This window comes from Rhinopithecus bieti, unplaced genomic scaffold, assembly GCF_001698545.2.
Source record: "Rhinopithecus bieti isolate Rb0 unplaced genomic scaffold, ASM169854v2 scaffold_5626, whole genome shotgun sequence".
Taxonomy (NCBI): Eukaryota; Metazoa; Chordata; class Mammalia; order Primates; family Cercopithecidae; genus Rhinopithecus; species Rhinopithecus bieti.
In genome coordinates this window covers 9,823,824-9,844,257 of record NW_016805666.1, presented here as the reverse complement: position 1 = coordinate 9,844,257, position 20,434 = coordinate 9,823,824, and the positions used below count along the sequence as shown (strand labels likewise).

The following is a 20,434-nucleotide window of genomic DNA, read 5'->3' as shown; positions in this document are numbered from 1 at the left end:
TTCCAAGTGGCTGAGACCGTAGCGTGCACCAACATGCTTGGCTAAGTTTTTAAAAATTATTTTTGGTAGAGATGGCATCTTGCTATGCTGTCCGGGCTGCTCTTGAACTCCTGGCCTGAAACAATCCTCTCGCATTGGCCTCTCACAGCTCTGGGATCACAGGTGTGAGCCTCTGTACCTGCCCAATCACTATTTCAAAATTACTTGGAATAGTTCCTCCCTGAGTATTACTGTTGCCAAGCGGATACACATTTAGATTCATTTGTACTTTATTTTCAACTTCAATTTGCCTTTTAAAATTTTCATTGATAAGTAGGTAAAATAACTCTGCAGTCAAATCTATAAAACACAGGTATTTAAAAGTCCAGCTTCTATCCCTTTTTCTCATCCTATTCTGTCCTGATCTTTATATGTACACATGTAAACAATATAAAGATACACACAAACATGCAAATACATTTACATTTATTCCATATTTTCATATCTGTATATATGTGTGTATATATACACACAAACATACATTTCTTTTTTTCCTTTTTCAGAGGGAGTCTCGCTCTGTCTCCAAGCTGGAGTGCAGTGGCGCGATCTCGGCTCACTGCAACCTCCGCCTCCCGGGTTCAAGTGATTCTTCTGCCTCAGCCTCCTGAGGAGCTGGGACTATAGACACACGTCACCATGCCCAGCTAATTTTTGTATTTTTATTAGAGACGGGGTTTCAGTATGTCGGCCAGGATGGTCTCGAACTCCTGACCTCATGATCCGCCTGGCTTGGCCTCCCAAAGTGCTGGGATTACCCACTGCGCCCAGCCAACATTTCTCTTCTTTCTTCAACAGTAGAATACACATTTCTCTGCTTTGCTTTTTTCACTGAATAGTAAGTATATCCAGGGCCGGGCGCGGTGGCTCAAGCCTGTAATCCCAGCACTTTGGGAGGCCGAGACAGCCGGATCACGAGGTCAGGAGATCGAGACCATCCTGGCTAATATGGTGAAACCCCGTCTCTACTAAAAAAAATACAAAAAACTAGCCAGGCGAGGTGGCGGGCTCCTGTAGTCCCAGCTACTCGGGANAAAAAAAAAAAAAAGTAAGTATATCCAGAAGATAACTGCACAATATATAAAGATGTCATCCATGCTTTTTCTTTTTTTTTTTTACAGCTATATGCAGTCCTTTGTTTTTAACCTTTACTTCTTTGCTGTACGTATAACTCTTATATACTTCACAGGGTTAAATTCTGCTTTATTAGCAAGCCTGAAAATTGTCTGTTTTCATGAATTAACTTTTGATGTGACTGAAATTGTTTGTTCTCAGTTCTATTCTTACCATCCTGTCTTATTTACTCAAGCTTTTAACATAAATAAACCAGTAGCAGAGTTCTATTCTTACCATCCTGTCTTATTTACTCAAGCTTTTAACATAAATAAACCAGTAGCAGACTGTATTTTCCAAAGATGCCCGCATCCCATGCTCTTGTACACTGTGACCTTGCCATTGCCCCATCGAGAGGTGGAATCTAATTCCCCTCTCCTGGAATCTGGGCTAGTGCTTTGGGTCATTTGTATAACAAAAAATGTGAAAGTAATCCCGTGTGACTTTCAAGGTCAGATCAGAAGAGGCCATGAAGCTTTTGCCTGGTTCTTCTGTAATGCTTGTTCAGTGGAAGCCAGGTACCACGTAACAAGACTGTTCTAAAACCACCATACTGCAGAGGTCACATGATGGTACTCCGAGCCCAAACTTCCAGCCAGTACCATCAACGCATAAGACAAGGGGAGCAAAGCCAAACTGGGCTCTCCGAAGCAGCTCATTCGCCACGCAAGTCCCACTAAGTGACCTCAGTTGATGCCAGAAGGAAAACAAGAACCATCCAGCCAGAACCTGCCTGAATTCCTAACCTACAAAATCTATTAAAAGGCTGTTTTAATCTATTAAGCTTGGGGTAGTATCTTATGAAGCAACAGTAACCGGAGCACAGTCTCACTATATGGTTTGTTCTTTTAAGTGTGTGTGTAAAAATTCAGACTCACTTGTCCTTTTGTTCTAATGGCAAACTTTGGTTTGGCTTTTGTCTTTTGGTCTCCTCCTACAAGCAGTCTTCCCAGATCTGATTGCAAATACTATACTTTTATATCCAGTTAAATACTTTAAAGCAATTAGGAAGCTTATTCTGTTTTCATATTATCCGCAAATTCTGCCTCCATTTTGTAATAACTGTACCTTATCAAAATTGTCAGAGCATATAGCTTTTTCGTATTATACACCCTCTTCCTTATAATCACCTTCATTAATGCTAACACCAGTCCTTATGTCAGTATCCCTCCTCCTATCATTTTGGATGTCTGAAGGTTGTTCTCTCTCCCCAGGAAGTGTTTATACGAACACTGTAACTCTAATTATTTGTTGATACATTTGATTCCAGTCTTTATATGTGAAAGTCTGTTTGATTCAGCTTCTTTCTTTATTGAGTATATTCACTCCATTAGTCTTCTATAAACTGAAAACAACAGAATTTTCTTTCTTTTTTTGATGGGGGAGGGAAGTGGAATTCCAGATATTTTTTTTCCTTTAAATTCTAATCATTTTATTATGGCATTTTGATAAGTAGTTTGAAATAACTTTTTTAATTTTAGGAAAGATTTCTTGCTTATGCATTTTCTAGCATTGTTTTGGATTTCTTCCTAGGAGACTCCCATTACAAGCATGTCGAATATTCTTTGCCTACCTTCTATATCTGTCACTTTCAATTCTTTTCTTTATTTCTTCTTACTAATATTTTTTTAAAGATGAAAGCAATCACAAACTGTTTTTCCTGAACCATTTGATAGCAATTTGCCTTCTTGATGTCTCATCACCCATGAATCCTTCAGTGTGTATTTCCTACAGATATTTTCCTATGTAACTATAAAACCATCAAAATCAAAGTAACATTAATACATTACTACCATCTAATGCTCAGAACCCTACGAAGAGCCACCAATAATGTTCTTTATAGCAAAAGGATCCAATTCAAAATCATTTGTTGCATTTAGGTGTTGTATCTTTTCAGACTCTGAGTCACAGCAGTTTCCTTGACTTTGTGATCTTAACACTGTTGGAGATTACAAGTCAATTGTTTTGTAGAGTATCTCTCAATTTGGGTTTGCCTGAAGTTTCCGCACAATTAGATTGAGGTTATCCAACTTTGGCAGGAATATCACAGACGTTATGTTCTACCCGACATACCCGTATCAGGTGGTACACCATTTTGATTTGTCCCATTACCAATGTTATTAACTTTATCACTTGATTAAAGCTGTGTCTGTCAGGTTTCTCTACTGTAAAGTTACTTTTCCCTTTTGCAAATAAATTACTGAAACTGTGTACAATTCTCCATTCTCATCAAACTTTCAATTAATTCATTTATTTATATGAGTAAAAACTCATTATTTCCTACTTTATTCAGTGGGTTACAATATGCCATTATGACCACGAAATGAATGCTGAGATTGTTCCTGATGTGGCCAGTGAGGGTCCCTTGAAATTAGATTCTGTGTCCATTTGACATGTCTCCAATATTCCTTCAGTCTTGTTTTCTGGCAAAGGATATTACAGAACAATCTAGCATTTCCTTTGCCTGACTTCTGGGGAACCTGCCATTTGTCAAAAAAGCCTTAGTAATTTCAGTGGGGAACAATATTTTGCAAGGCAACATCTGGGTGCCAGGTGCTCACTGCTATTGGGGTGGCACTAGGCTCCGGCCCTCTCAGTGGGCAGAGCCAGGGAAAATTACATATACACAGATACATACTCACTGATATAGATAATTATGTTTACATCTGTATCAATGGAAAACCATCCCTTCAAACCAATTTCTTCAATTCTAATGCAGTATTACAGGATTCATATTTAAGTTTTCTTCCTTTCCATATTTGTAACTCTCTTCTCCACAGTGAAAATTATGAATAACAATAACCTAATATATTAATTTGTTCAATCTCGATTTGAACAACCATCCACTTCCCTGACTGGGCTCTGAGCATTCCCTATGTGCTTTCCTCACCAGCCCTCGGGCGCTCAGTCCTGAACCAAGGCACTACCCTGCACGGAAGCCATCCTCATGGGTAAGTCCAATGAGCCACCAAAGCTCTCCTAAACCTCTCCAGACTGAGGTATAGATTAAACCATTTTTCTCTGCTCTACCTAATGGCTTTAGGACTAAACTGATCAAATTGTAGAAAGAGAAGGTCTATTTTGCTTTAAAATTTTCTTCTTTTCACCTTCTTAGTTTAAGGAAAGATGTCTCTTCTAGTTAAATTTGGTTTTTAAAATCATGTATTTATTTCTACTAATTTTCTGAGTTCTATCAACTTATTGATGTTGCTCTTCCACATATTCCATCATTTTTCTTTAACTTGTTTTGAAATATTAATTTTAGTTGACACTAGCGTCATAAACTGTCTTTCTGGTACAGCTTTACTGTCTGTGGAGATACTACACTAATCCTTATTTTCATTTTCAAATAGGCTTCCATGGGATTCGATTGTTGCTCATTTTCATATGAAAATTAGTTTTCCCCAACTTCTACAGAGGAGTTGCGAGTCAAGACAGGCTTCTCACTTCACAGCTCTAGAGCTCTCCGTTTTGTCTCTTTCAAGTGTTTAAAGACACGGTCTCAGACACTGTGAGACTGCCTGAAACTTTACCCACCTCCATTAACCTGAACCTTCTATTTCCTTTGGCTCTATTATTCCTATCCTGTTCAATTTGGATTTTATTCCCAGCAGTTCTTCCTTAGTGTGGGGCTTTAAACGGAAAGGGAGCTACAGCTGGTTAACTGTGTCATAGGGCCTAGACTGCTCGTGGCCCCTTCACATCTTACTGGAGATTCTTTGCACTCAACATGCAGATTGTACAAAAACTCTTACAGTTCACTTGGTGTTCTCAAATTTACCTACTGCATTTTGTCGTGAGTACTGGTTAACACTGGGCTTCTCCTGTTACATCCCCTTACACAGATGCTGATATCAGATGGTTTTGCAGCTGTTAATACCTTGTTTACATCAGCTTATATTTGGGGTTCACAGGATATCTTTCATCTTTTTGCCTAGTTTTATTGTAGATTTTTAACAAATTTTGGTTTGGCTTTCCTAATTTTTTTGAGGGAGAGGAGGAGTTCTGGGCGATTCAGCTTTAAATCTACCTCTTTTTGTATTTTCTTTCTTTTTTTGAGAGGGAGTCTCGGTCTGTTGTCCAGGCTGGAGTGCAGTAGCACGATCTTGGCTCACTGCAATCTCCCCCTCCGGGGTTCAAGCTACTCTCCTGCCTCAGCCTCCTGAGTAGCTGGGATTACAGGCGTGCCCCACCACGCCTGGCTAGTTTTTGTGTTTTTAGTAGAGACGGGGGTTTCCCCATGTTGACCAGGCTGGTCTCGAACTCCTGACCTTTTGAGTCGCCCACCTTGGCCTCCCAAAGTACTGGGATTTATAGGTGTGAGCCACTGCGTCCAGCCCTCTTTCTGTATTTTCTATTAGTCCCACTGGTTTATGTTTCTATTATTTTACTTCCTAGAAAACAACTAGGAAGTGATGACTTTTCAATATTTATTACCTTTGTTTTTAATTTTACTATTTTAAATGTAACTTATTTGTACTTCTGTATAATTTTATTTTTAATAAAGGCTATGTTTGAGTTTGGAAAATTTCTGAAAATTTAACTGGCTCTCCCAAGCCAGTACGCTGTTGCGCCTGAAACAAGAGAGACTTCTGTGCTTCCTTAGCCCTGAGTTCCTAGTTGCCCTTCACGTTTTGCTTGCTAATTCCTTACCCCCTTAAAAGCTCTGCGATGCATTTTAAATAAGATGCATATCACGTCTCATGCAGCGCTATCAGCTTTAGCAATTTTGCTGATCTGATTAACAGAAGTCCTAGTGATTTAAAATAGTCTACATTTTAGAGATTTAAAAGCTTTCTGTAAAAAGAACACATTACTTCTTACAGTGACGCAGAAAATATCCTTTCTTAATGAGTAACTAAGCTACTACAAAGCAGTTAACATAGTCTCAGATATTAAAAATTTAAGACACTGAAGAGCTAATTCCTGATAATTTCTTAAATTTGTGACTTATTTCTTTCACTGTATTCAGATCTTCATATTTAGTTTTTGCTTAGTCTTCCCACCCACCCCCACCTTGCTCTGTTGCTCAGGCTGGAGTAGAGTGGTGCAATTTTGGCTCACTATAGCTTCTGCCTCTTGGGTTCAAGCGATTTTTGTGCCTCAGCCTCCTCAGTAGCTGAAATTACAGGTGTGTACCACCATGTCTGTTTAATTTTTTTGTTAGTAGAGACAGAGTTTCATCAAGTTGGCCAGGCTGGTCTTGAACTCCTGGTTAAAAGGGATCTGCCTGCTTTGGCCTCCCAAAGTGCTGGGATTACAGGTGTGACCCATTGCGCCTGGCCAAGTCTTTGCTTTACTCTTAACAATTCCTCACAGCCACCTTTCTATATGTTCAAAACATACTTCAGCATTTTAAAGTTACTTTTCCTTTAAACCTTCTATTTCATTTACCTAGTTAAGATTCTAACCTTTTCCTTTTGTTTCAATCAACTGATACTTTTAGTCCTATCAATCTCCACAATTTACCCATTCTGTATATATTTTCTTAAACAGTCCCACCAATATATATTTTTTCTTTATTCTGTTTTTTTTTTTTTTTTTTTTTTAAGGTTTTTTTGGAGACAGGGTCTTGCTCTGTCATCCAGGCAGGAGTGTGTGGCACGATCATGGTTCATAGTAGCTTTGACCTCCTGGGCTCAAGCAATCTTCCTACCTTAGCCTCTCAAGTAGCTGAGCCTATAGGCATGCATCACTATGCCCAGCTCATTTTAAAAATTATTTGCAGCAACAGGGTGTCCTATATTACCCAGGGGATCTTGAACTCTTAAGCTCAAGTGATCCTCTTGTCTCAGCCTCCCAAAGTGCTAACCACCACACCTATTTTCTTAAGTTTTTATTTTGATGGAAGAGTTTCATCCCTTTTTTCAGTTAAGTCATTTACATTCCTCTCCTAGAAATTACATCAAAACTCAGCAAAGCTATAATTTTACATAAGAGATTTTCTCCATTCAACATCTTAAAAATTCCTGTATCAAACCGTATTTCTTGTCATGAAACGTATTAGGAAGTATCTGAACTGCTGACTACAAGTTAGTATGTGTGCGCTTATACAAGGAGAGATATTTAAAAGCTGATTTTTTCATTTGATCTCCCCTTTCAAATTTTAACCTTTATTTTCACCTCCACACTAGAAGTAAAAAGGTGGAGGAAAGTGAAGAAGGGGTATGGGGAAATTGGACTTCCTCAATCTCTTAACATGCAATCCCTATAAAGAAAACATTCATTTATAACTATAATAAAATAAACACAGACATTAAACCCAAGAGAAACAACTCTCAAGAGAATGGATACTACAAATTGGCCTAGAGAAGAAAAAGGAAAACTATTTTTAAGAAGGCCAGTTAGTTGTTTTAAGTACAACAGCTCTCTGGTATACTCGGAGGATTAGTTCCAGAACCCCACGTATACCCAAACCCATGCATATTCAAGTCTAACAGGAGGCCTTGTGGAATCCGACAGGCATATGTTATTTTTCTATCCCAGTTTGGTTGAACAGCATGTGCATAAGTAGACACTCACAGTTCAAACCCGTGTTGTTCAAGGGTCAACTGTAGCACAGGTGTGTAGAAAAATACAGCAAGGAAAGTGGGAAAGCAGGAGACTGAAAAAAATTTAAGGATGTATCTTCTACGAAAATCATAAGAAATGACAAATGCCTGCAAATAAATGCCACTAGTCCATTGCAATCTCCCACGATTATCTCCACCTCTTCTCCCTTTGGTTGGTATAAGAAGTAATAATGAAAATAAAGTCAGGACACTGGGTGTTAGAAATCTACCTCTGTAACTCAAGATTTCAATCAAAGCTTTGAAGCGCAGAAAAGTTAAGTGACTATGGCCTAACCTTTCTAGACTTCAGTCACTTGTAAAATAGGGATTATAACACCAAACAGTTTTTGTCTTGTGAAAATAAACTACATCACAAATATAAGACCTAACCTAGGGGAAAGAGAAAGTAAGTTCAACTTATATATTGAGTTTAATTCTTTCTGCTTTATTTCTTTTATGGTATTATTACAATGTAATTAATGATTTCTGAACAAAAGATTGAGATATAAGCTCTGAAAGTTGGCCTGATACTCTTGAGGAACAATAAGATTAAATATTTGAGGTTAGAGACTCCAAGAGTTTAGTTGTAGTTCAAAGAGTGAGAACAGAGTTGCCACAAAGATTATTTTAAGCTGAAGATACCTGAGATTCAACAGATGCAGAAAAAAAGCCTTCCTGGAGTTTCTCTAAACTGACCAAAAGGTGCAGCTTCTGAGAAATGGTGTTCCCATAAATACCCTCTCTGAGGAGTCTGATGGCCCCGAAGAATGGAAAGACCCCTCATACCAGTTCAGACAAACGTTACCACAAATTTTATCCCCATCTCTTCTCCTAAAAACTTGTCTTTCCTAAAGAAATGTATGTGCTTTTCCAATAAAAGCTGTTTCTCCCTCCTTCCTTTTCCCCACTAGATTGGGTATACAAGTTTTTAACTTTATCCACAAGCTAGCTACAGCATTTCTTTTGTTGCCTCTTGCATCCATATACAAGAAACTTTTTTTTCATGTTAATCTGTTTTTTCTGTCAGTTTAATTCGCAGGCCCTGTTACTGAACATACAAGGGTGGAGGAAAAGGTTTTTCTTCCCTTAAAAGGGGCTAGAAGAAATCTTAACCATTTAACAGCTGTGTAACCAGCAAATTACTTAGTCTCTTTATGGCGTAGCTTATTCACCTGTAACGTAAAATGGGGATAACAGTGCTTACTTAGAGGATTATCTTGGGAATTAAGAGTTAATAAACATAACATGGTTCGTCCCATGCATGGCATACAGTTTTGCTATTATATTCTATCACAAGAGATTCTTTTTTTTTTTTTTTGAGACAGAGTCTCACTCTGTCACCCAGGCTAGAGTGCAGTGGCGCGATCTCGGCTCACTGCAAGCTCGGCCTCCCGGGTTCACGCCATTCTCCCGCCTCAGCCTCCCGTGTAGCTGGGACTACAGGCGCCCGCCAGTATGCCGGGCTAATTTTGCTTTTGTATTTTTAGTAGAGACGGGGTTTCACCGTGTTAGCCAGGATGGTCTCAATCTCCTGACCTCGTGATCCGCCCGCCTCTGCCTCCCAAAGTGCTGGGATTACAGGCATGAGCCACTGTGCCAGGCCAAGAGATTCTTAAACTATAGACTAGGAGGTATTTGATAAAATTTTATAACTTTGGGATATGGAGTCCAAAACAAGTATAGTATTATATTTACAGTTCCCATGTTTATTTTTATTTTTATTTTGAGACGGGGTCTCACTCTGTCACCCAGGCTCGAGAGTGCAGTGGTGAGATCACAGCAATCCTCTTGCCTCTCCTGGGACTACAGGTTTGCACTACCATGCATGGCTAATTAAAAAACTTAAAAAAAGTTTTAGTAGAGACGAGATCTTGCTATGTTGCCCAGGCTGGTCTCGAACTCCTGGGCTCAAGTAATCCTCCCACCTAGGCCTCCCAAAGTGCTGGGATTAGAGGCATGAGCCACCACGTCCAGCTAATTTCTGATAACGATTCTACAAAAAGATTATCAGTAAAACGCCCCCCCCCCCGCAAAGTGAATTACTCCTTGCCTTTGGAATTAATAAAACTGACAGGAGTTAGAAGATAATGTTCCTTCATATGTCTTGTAGAGATTATTTTTCCTCATAATTAGAATCCAAGTCAAGAAAGTTCAAAGTATACAAGCTCAAAAACCCATAACAGTACTTTTTTGGAAGACTAATAAGGCAAGCCATAGATCCTAAAAGATAAAAAACTTAATTCTACCAAAAGTTTACCTTTATCTCTTTGTCTGTCTGTATGTATGTAAGATTATCAATAAGGTAGAGAATCCCAAGCCTTTAGGAAAGATACTAACTGCAAGATGATGATTATCAGAGTGTGAGGTGACTCCTTTCGTACTTCTTAAAATAGCCAGCACACTGAGAAAGAAAATTTGACTCTTCAACTTCTATCTTTGGCCCTCATAGTAGTTATGCTTTGATAATCTAAAATATGCTTTTTTCTTTAAAATGTGCTGTACAACAAAATACATCTGTTAAAATATATAATTAATATTAAAACAAAATATGAAGCCATAGTATCACGGATTAATAAGCAGACATAGGTAAGCAGCAATACAGCAAGGAGGACAGGTAAATTTTTAAAGTACCCAAAACATACTTTAAAATTTTAACTCTCCTATCTTTGGTCGTCTGTTATTCTTCACCTATGATGTCATTTTTTCTCTCTGCCCATCTAAATCCTATCCATTCTTTAGGTTCCCAGTTACGCCCCAATCCCACCCTATGGTATCTTTCATCAGCCAGGCAATATAATCTCCCTCCTTTTAAATTTCTAAGGCAATGCCTGTCTTCTGTGCTCTGCTGACACTTACTTTGCCTTCATTAGGCAAAAGTACCATAGCCAAGGTAAAAGAATACAGCATACATCACTTCACCAGACTCATCAAGATATTCTCACTGAAAACTATCTAGACTTTGAAGGCAACAGATCTGGGTATGAATATTAGCTATTGTTAACTTTGTTATCTAAGTCTACCTCATCCTCTGTAAATAGGGATATTGCTACATATTTTATGAGGATACAGCAAGCCTTAAATAATAGACACCTAAATAAACATATAAACTGTGTAACTGTTATAAAGTAAAAATATCAGTGCTATGAGAAGGAACTAGCTGATACCGTTTGGCTCTGTTCCCACGCAAATCTCATCTTGAATTGCAGTTCCCATAATCCCCACATGTGGTGGGAGGGTCACAGTGGGAAGTAATTCAATCATGAGGGTGGTTCCCCCCCCATGCTATTTTTGTGACACTAAGTTCTCATGAGATCTGATGGTTTGATAGCAGCTTCCCCCTTCACTTGGCTCTTACTCTTCTCTCTCCTGCCGCCTTGTGAAGAAGGACGTTTGCTTTCCGTTCTGCCATGGTTATAAGTTTCTTGAGGTCTCTCCAGCCCTTTGAAACTGTGAGTCAATTAAACCTCTTTCCTTTATAAATTACCCAGTCTCGGGTACATCCTTATAGAAGCATGAGAATGGGACAGATAAACTAGCCGTCAAAAGAACAGGGGAAAAATATTCTAAGAAAGAAGAGAATGAGGAAATAATCTGGTACAGCCAAGGGTCTGAAAAAAGGGCTGTATGGTTAGAGCTTAAGGAGCAAAGGAAAGAGTGGAAGGCATGAAGTAAAATCATATGTGCTGTGCTGTGTACAATTACAAAGAAACTTGCAGGCCTATTAAAGGATTTGGATTTTATTAAGAGTAAAATGGATATTGTTTTAAATGGGGAATAATTCAACCCAATTTTTGTATTTAAAATGATCATTTTGGCTGAGGAATAGGGAATGTATTGGAGAAAATTAAGAAAGAAGTGAGGAGACATGTTAGAGGATTTTACAGTAATTCAGGTAAGGGATGATGGTGGCTCTGGCTAGGCTAGTGGCTGTGACTGAGAGGTTGTGAATGGGGAGGGAGTCAAGTATGATTCCTGAGCTTCTGGTTTAAGCACGAATGGAGGTGCCATTTATTGAGCTAGTAAAAAAAGTTAAATTTCATAAACGTTAAATTTGTTTTTTTTTTTTTCTTTTAAACGTTAAATTTGAAACACATTGAGAAATACAGCTAAAGAAATCAAATAGGACACGTAAGTGTGGTGTTCAGGAGATGGCTGGAAATAAGACACACGTGAGAGTAATCAACATAAGAGTAACCCTTGAAACATAGATGTATCTACTAAATAGTTGCTATTTAAATAATCAAAGAATGCAAATTCTCCTTGATACAAAAATGGCTTCATCTATACTAGAATAGGTGAAAGTACTGAATACAACTAAATAAAAAGAGTACCATCTAGAAAGGCTCATACAAAAGAAAAGTGCAGAAATCACAAAAAGAAGCAAAAAAAGAAAGAATAAAGAAGGAAAGACCAAACAATACAAGCACAGTAAAAGATAGTGAGAGGGAAACTCTTGGGCCAATTCAATAACTAACCTAGGATAAGAGCAGCCCATCCTTGCTAACTATCAGTGGAAAGTGTTATCTAGTGCATATAGGGGTAAATTAAACTTAAGAGCCACTAACTATAAAAATGGTAAAAATTAATGATTTTTTTTTTTTTTGGACAGGGTCTCCCTCTGCTGCCCAGGCTGGACTGCAGTGGCACGAACACGGCTTACTGCAGCCCCAACCTCCTGGGCTCAAGTGATCCTCCTGCATCAGCTTCCTGTGTAGCTGCGACCACATTCATGTGCCACCACGCCTGGCTAATTTTTGATCTTTTTGTAGAGATGGGGTCTCACTTTGTTGTCCAGGCTGATGTTGAAGTCCTACACTCAAGCAGTTCTCCTGCCTCAGCCTCCCAAAGTGCTGGGATTACAAGTGAATTAACTATTTTTGTTCTGTCCTATGCTCACTAAGCATTAGAGTAGTTTTTCCTATCAACCAATTTTCCCTCCTGTATCATGACTTGGTATTTTTGCCTGGGTCCGAAAAAATTCTTTCTTAATAAACGTTAACAAGAATGTCTGAGTTTTGGCCATTCGGAGTCAATTTTCCCTATATTACACTGTACCCTTTTAATACAAAGATTGATTTCTTTTTATTTCAAGAAAGTTTTCTTGAATGCATTGAATTATAATTTAAGACATTTATTCTCTTCCTTATTCTTCAGAAAGTCTAATTATGTATATATTGTAAAAATAATTACCTTCCATTGCTAACATTTTCTTTTAATCTTTTCGGATTTTCTCTGTTTCATTTTGTCTACTTTTTCTATTGTATCTTCTATGTCTCCTGGTTTTCTGCAGTGACTGTGTTTGTGGTCTAATTTCACTAACTTGGTTGCTTTCTTCTCTCCTGGGTTCTGCCAGCTCAAAGTTAATTTCTTTTGGTTATTGAGTCATCTTTTCCTATAGTTCTTACATTTCTACTTTGTGGTCTTCTTTCAAAGTGAATGCATAAATTGCAAAACATTAAGGTTAAATTTTAATCTGATTTGTGTTAATGTTTTTGTGTTGTATGTGCGTGTAGCTAATCTGTTACTAAGCTTTGATGCTTTTCCCCACCTCTTATTATCTTTGTATGAATGTGAGGCTACTTTTAAATTACTTATTACTGGGGCTGGGGGTGGTGGCTTACACCTGCAATCCCAGCACTTTGGGAGGCCGAGGCAGGCGGATCACCTAAGGCTCAGGAGACCAGTGTGGCCAACATGGCAAAACCCCGTTGCTATTAAAAATACAAAAATAAGCCAGGCGTGGTGGCAGGTGCCTGTAATCCCACCTACAAGGGAGGCGGAGGTTACAGTGAGCTGAGATTGTACCACTATATTCCCGCCTGGGCAAGAGAGTGAAACTCCGTCTCAAAAAAAAAAAAAGTACTTATTACTTTGCTACTTTGCTAGATTTTGCTGGAGTCTAGGGGCACAGGAAAGATGGAGGCACAGGACATTTTTAGAGGTTTTAAAACCCAAATACTGTCACATTATCTGATCCTACAGAGGCAGGCTGCTTTATCCAAATACGGGTCCTCTGCTCTTCTAAACCAAACCACATCATGAGTGGCTTCTGCTCCAGCCTGCTCACCCCACTTCCCAGGAGGCCTGCAATAAAAAAGGCTCATGTTTTATACCTCAAAAATGAGCCCCTCACCTTTAAGAGGTGCAATTTTATACCATATCCTAAATTTTTGACACTACGAAGCATTCTTAACGTTCCATATTTTAACTCTTCCCCTCTTTCCTTGTGGCTTCTGCAAGATCTCAGCTGCTTAAGCAGTCTTTACCTCTACTTGGTTGTCCAGGTATTACACCTACCTTCTTAGTTTTAGTAAATATGAAATGAAGTTGTGTGGGTAGAAGCATGTGTGTATGTTCTGTTTTTCTTACTGCTTTTGTGTGTTCTGTGTGTTTTGAGGTCAGGGAGCAGATATTAAGTTACCCGTAACCACACCTAAAAAGTCTGTATTCCTTATATAAATGAGAGGCTGTCTATAATACTAAGGAACGAGTGACTGTAACTTGGCTTCCATATAGTGTACCTACGGGGTGGAATGTGTTGGCCAGAAGATAAAAGTACATGGGGTCCCACTGGCAGATTTGTTTCTCACAAAAATTAATGAATTGACCTTCTGACTTCATATGTTAGTCCCTATTGTTTGGTTAATGTGAATTAATATTCAGAATTTACTCCCAATTGAACAAATTTTCCCTTGTTTAGACAGAACCTCCTATACTTAAGAAAGACCAAGCAATGCTCAACATGCTACTTTGATCAGCTAAAAAACATACTACATTAAAAAAACAAATTCTGCTTCAAAAAATAATAATAAATGTAATTAGTTGATAAATTACGAAATTATTCATTTAGCTCTTTTACTCACATCATTTTGTCCTTCTTCATCATGTTGTTTACGAGCATCAACAAATACGCTATGTATTCTTTTGGGTATTTAAGCTTTTTAAATTCCACTGAGGTTTTACTGGGGATGTGGTTATGTTGATATACACTAGAGTCTTACATATGTGTAATATGGCATGACCTCAAATTTTCCATTACCACCTTCTTCCCCTAGGAACTTAGTAAGGTCACATTCATGATACTTTACCATCTAGACACACATTATACCCCAAACTTGGCATTCTTCTCTTTATTTTAAATAGCAGTAACAGCTATTAGAAGCATGTCTTAAATCTTGATATTAATAATTATAACCTAATTCAAAAACTAGAAAAAATCTGGGTGACCTGATTTTTTTGGGCATTATTAGTATCTTTGCTTACGGTTTTTATTATTTTTTCAGATCAATAAAGTAGTAAAAGGAACATTAAAAGATAGGTCTTTAGTTACAGAACAGATTTAAAAAAATACACACTTAAATTAACCCACATGATGGGGTTATGTGGGTTAAGCTTGCGGATGCCAGTTCCCACATCATTAAAAAATACTTTTGGCAGGGCGCAGCGGCTCACGCCTGTAATCGCAGCACTTTGGGAGGCCGAGGCGGGCGGATCACTTGAGGTCAGGAGTTTGAGACCAGCCTGCCCAACATGGAGAAACCCCGTCTTTACTAAAAATACAAAAAATTAGCTGGATGTGGTAGTGCATGCCTGTAATCCCAGCTACTTGGGAGGCTGAGGCAGGAGAATCACTTGAACCTGGGAGGTGGAGGTTGCGATGAGCTGAGATCACACCATTGTACTCCAGCCTGGGCAACAAGAGTGGAACCCCATCTCAAAAAACAAAAAACCCAAAAAACCAAAAAAACAAACAACTTTTGATTTCGAAAAAGAACTAGGTTCAGACTAAACAAATACTAGATTAGCAAATCAGAAAAAAAAAAAAACACAAAAAAGGAAGCTTAGAAGTTAAACATTATTAAAGAGGAAGAATTTTAAAAACTAAAATAAGCAATAACTACAGACAATAAGAATGTTATTACCTTCAGGTCGATACTGTGCAACAATTGTAACAGCTTGGCCAGCATTTTTCAATGCAGCTGCTGCCTGCTCATGACTAGCGGCTCTGAGGTCAACACTGTTCACCTGTAAATCAAACCAAATCTTAATTTGGGAGAAAAGAATCACTTTGATTAGAAATCACAATAGTCTATTCTTTGAGTAAGCATGTATTAAAAAATTAGTTGCAATACCTTGACCACTAAAATGTTTCTTGTTCTGATTGACTAAAAATATATTGTTTACTAAAACAAAATATTATCATTCAAAGCTATTTTATTTACTAAAACCACTTTGCTTACTGTCAAGTGAGTAAAACTGAAACATTTTCCCCCAGAAGGCTGAGTATCAATCCACTGGGAAATGCACCTTAATTTGAAAACCTGAAAAATCAAGTGGCATCATTTTGCACACTTTATTTTACTAGGAACTCAAGCAATGGGAGGGAAAGTCATTTTGCTTGTAGCATCCATTTACCTCCTGCCACATTCTCATGCCTACTGCTCAACTCAGTTCCAATTATTTTTCTTCCTGTACAAACTTTATTCCATTCTTTTGGTATAATAGGAAAGCTATTATTTAGAAATATTAAAATAGCTCAGATTTCAAGGACTGGTTTAATTAGAATAAATGTTAATTAAATGAACCAGGAGTCAGTTTTTGAATAAAGAGCCCTTCCTTAGGTGAAATAATTATCCAATTCTAACAGTAGGTGCAATCCTACTCCAGAAGAAGAGGTAACTTAATTCTTATTTCTGAAAGGTTGCCAATACTTTGCGCGCATATATATACATAGTGCAAGGTACATTATCTTAAGAGATTGTTCCTTTTCCACAATAAGACAAACTTAAGAGGACATTCATGGAAGCATTATACTTGAATGTAATAAGCTTTAAATACTGAATTAAAAAAAATTAAGAACCAACAATGAATAGAATACAGCAATGTTCAGGACCTTCACTGAAAATTTTTGGAAAGGAACGATCATCATGCAATTTTACAGAAAACTTGTTTTGCTGAGTACTAATCTAAAATCTGTTAGAGATCACATATCACTTTTAAAAAATTTGACTATGAGCCCAGAAATTCTTGGGATCATAAATTTACACAAAGAATATTTTAACCATATAAAGATCTGATGTTTTATATTATCTAAAAAGAAACCATTATGCAACTAAATTTAAATACATACCCCTTGAGGCTGGGCATGGTGGCTCACACCTGTTATCCCAACACTTTGGGAAGCTGAGGTGGGTAGTTCATTTGAGGCCAGGAGTTTCAGACCAGCCTGGCCAACATGGCAAATACCTGCCTCTACTAAAAATACAAAATTAGCCGGGCATGGTGGCGTGTGCCTGTAGTCTCAGCTGCTCAGGAGGCCAAGACATGAGAATCACTTGAACCTGGGAGGTGGAGGTTACAGTAAGCTGAGATCACACCACTGCACTCCAGCGTGGGTGACAGAGAGAGACACTCTGTCTCAAACCACCACCTGCCACTCCTTCAACGAAAACTAAGATCTAAAAATCCTAATATAAACAAATGTAACAATGTGGTTATTAGACAGTATCTCCAGCAGAGGACGGCCATATAAAACTCAATACAATTTATAAATAGTTCTACTTAGTGTATAAAGAAAATCCTCCTAATTCCTGGGAGAACAAGCCAGGCAAGAAATATAAAGAAAGATTTTCATAGATTATTGTAGAAAAGATTAAAAAAAAATGTTAAATGAAATTATTTCTGGTGGGACCAAACTCTTTTTTTTTTTTTTTGAAGACGGGGAGTCTGGCTCTGTCGCCAGGGGCTGGAGTGCATGGGGCCGGACTCTCAGCTCACTGCAAGGCTCCACCTCCGGGATTTACGCCATTCTCCTGCCTCAGCCTCCCGAGTAGCTGGCACTACAGGCGCCCGCCACCTCGCACCGGCTTAGTTTTTTGTATTTTTCTTAGTAGAGCACGGGGTTTCAACCGTGTTTAGCCAGGATGGTCTCGATCTCCTGACCTTGTGGATCCGCCCGTCTCGGCTCCCAAAAGTGCTGGAGATTACAGGCTTGAGCCACCGCGCCCGGCCCACCAAACTCTTTTAAGAGCATAATTTGTTGAACGAAACTACTTATTAAAGACTTTCCAGACTATCATTGAACATTTCAATTGAAGATTATTAAGGATATTTTAGAATTCCAGTACTGAGAGATGTATTTGCATAAATAGCCTTAGAGTCACTTTTTTTCTGTTACACCAACATTTTAAGAAATGGAGAAATAATTCACATACCATAGAATTCATTTTTAAAGCATATAGTTTAGTGGCTTTTAGTACGTTCGCAAGGTTGTGCAACCAACATCACCACCTAATTTCAAAATACTTTCATCACCCCACAAAGAACCTCTGTATCCACTGAGTCACTTCTGTGTCTTCTCTCCATCACTGGCAACTACGATTCCACTTTCTAACCATACGAATTTCCCTATTCTGTATATTTCAAATAAATGGGATATAATATGGAGCCACCTGTGCTTGGCTTCTTTCACTAACACATTTCCAAGGTTCATCCTTGGAGCATGTATCAGTACTTCATTCCTTATTACGGCTAAATAATGCTCCACTAAAATCCATTAAAAATGGGTTTACCACTTTTGATTATCCATGTCCTTAAATTTATACTTCAATTTATTTATTTTATTCTTTTTGATACTATTATAAATGAATGTTTTCTTTCTCTATCCTGCAAATTTACTGACCTCGTTTATCAGCTTGATATTCTGCTGTTGTATTTCTTAAGATTTTTTCTATACAAGATTATGTCATCTGCAAATAGTTTTCTTGCTTTTTATTCTGGTAGCCTTTTTAAAAAAATCTTGCCTAAATTCTAGAACCTCCAGGACAATGTTGAATCAACAGATACCCTTGTCTTGTTCCTGATTTTAGAGAGAAAGCTTTCAGTCTCTCACCATTTAGTATGATGTCAGCTACAGGGTTTCCAGAGATACCCTTTATCAGGTTGAAGTTCCCTTTTACTCCTAGTTTATTCAGTGTTTTTATCATGAAAAGCTGTTGGTTTATGACAATTGCTTTTTCTGTGTCTACTGAGATATCATGTGCTTTATGTCCTTTATTAAGATAAGTGTCTTACTTTGACTGGTTTTTCTACGTTGAACTAACCATGCATTCCTTGAATAAATTCCATTTGGTTATGGTACATCATCCTTTTTCATGCTGTTTGGATCCAGGTTGTTATTTTGTTGATTTTTACATCTATATTCACATGGGATATTGATTTGCAGTTTTTTCTTCTCGTGATGTCTTTGGTTTGGTATAAGGATAATACTGGCCACACAGAATGAGCTGGAAAGCATTCCGCATTGCTTATTCCTTTTTGGGGAAGAGTTTGTGAATGATTGGTGTTAATTCTTTAAATGTTCGGCAGAATGCACCAGTGCAGCCATCTGGTCCTGGGATTTTGTGTTTTTTAAGTTTTGATTACTAATTCAATCTCCTTACTTGTTTTAAATCTATTAACATTTTCTATTTCTTCTTTAGTTTCAATAGTTTATGTCTTTCTAGAAATGTATTACAGAGTATATAACTATAAAATATATTTAATCTATGACTATATAATGATATATATTATAAATGTCTTTTGCGTTTAGTAATAATTTTTTTCTTAAAGTGTACTTTGATATTAGTATAGCCACAGTAGGTGTCTTTTGGTTACTTTTTGTGTAATGTATCTTTTCCACCTGTTCACTTTCAACCTTGTGTCTTTCAGTCTGAAGTGTCTCTGTAGACCTTGTATAGTTGGATTCAGTTTTTTAATCTACTCTGTCAACATCTTTGGCCTTTTAACTGGAGTGCTTAATCCATTTATATTTAATATAATTACTGATAATGTAGAATTTACTTAATTTGGTGATTTGTTCTATGTCTTTTCTTTCTCTATTCCTCAATTACTGCATTATTTTTATATTAGATATTTCCTAGTGTACCATTTTAATTCCCATGTCATTTATTTCTTAGTGGTTATCTTGGATTGTAAAGTAAAAATTTAAAGCCAGAGGTGGTGGCTCTCGACTGCAATCCCAGTGACTCAGGTGGCTCAGGCAAGAGGACTGAAGCAGGAGCATCACTTGAGTACAACATTTTGAGGCCTGGCTGGGCAACACAGAGAGACACTTATCTCTCAAAACTAAAGGAAAGACATTTAGCTGGGTGTAGTGGTGCACGCCTGCAGACCAGCTACTCGGGACGCTGAGGCAGGTGGACTGCCCGAGTGAATGAGTTTGAGGCCGCAGTGAGCTATGATTGTGCCACTGCACTCCAGCCTGGGTGACAGAGTGAGATGCTACCTCTAAAAATAAACAAGTAAACAAACAAACATACATTTTATGAGAACCAAGTTTCTTTACCCCCTTGTGGTGGTGTCATATTAATTATATGTTTATACAATGTGTGCACATCAATTTGTAATTATTGCTTTATTCAGTTGTTTTTAAAATCAGATTGGAGAAAAAAGAGTTGCATATAAAATAATACCCTTATGTTGTTTTATATTTACCTATGTGGCTGCCTTTACTTATGCTCTTTATTTCTTCATGTGGATTTGAGTTACTCTCTAGTTTCCTTTCACTTTAGTCTGAAGGATTCTCTTTATTATTTCCTATAGGGCAGGTTTTTGAGAGATGAACTCCTTCAGCTTTTGTTTATCTGGCAATGTCCCAATTTCTTCTTTGTTTCCAAAAGACAGTTTTGCTGGATACAGAGTTCTAGTCAATGAAGTTTTTTCCTTTTCAGAAT

The 20,434-nt window shown here is 37.8% G+C and overlaps 1 protein-coding gene across 14 annotated transcripts in view; it reads right to left on the bottom strand.

Annotated features, from left to right (window-relative positions):
• Positions 1–20,434, bottom strand: part of DLG1 (discs large MAGUK scaffold protein 1) — a 270,543-nt gene that overhangs the window by 37,423 nt on the left and 212,686 nt on the right. For all 14 annotated transcript variants that reach the window (XR_001885869.1, XR_001885870.1, XM_017873496.1 and 11 more), the window contains one exon: positions 15,623–15,725. Coding sequence is in view for 12 of the 14 variants with exons in the window: in XM_017873496.1 (XP_017728985.1) it covers positions 15,623–15,725 (103 nt within the window). In the remaining 2 variants the exon portion in view is untranslated. The remainder of the gene's footprint in view (positions 1–15,622; positions 15,726–20,434) is intronic.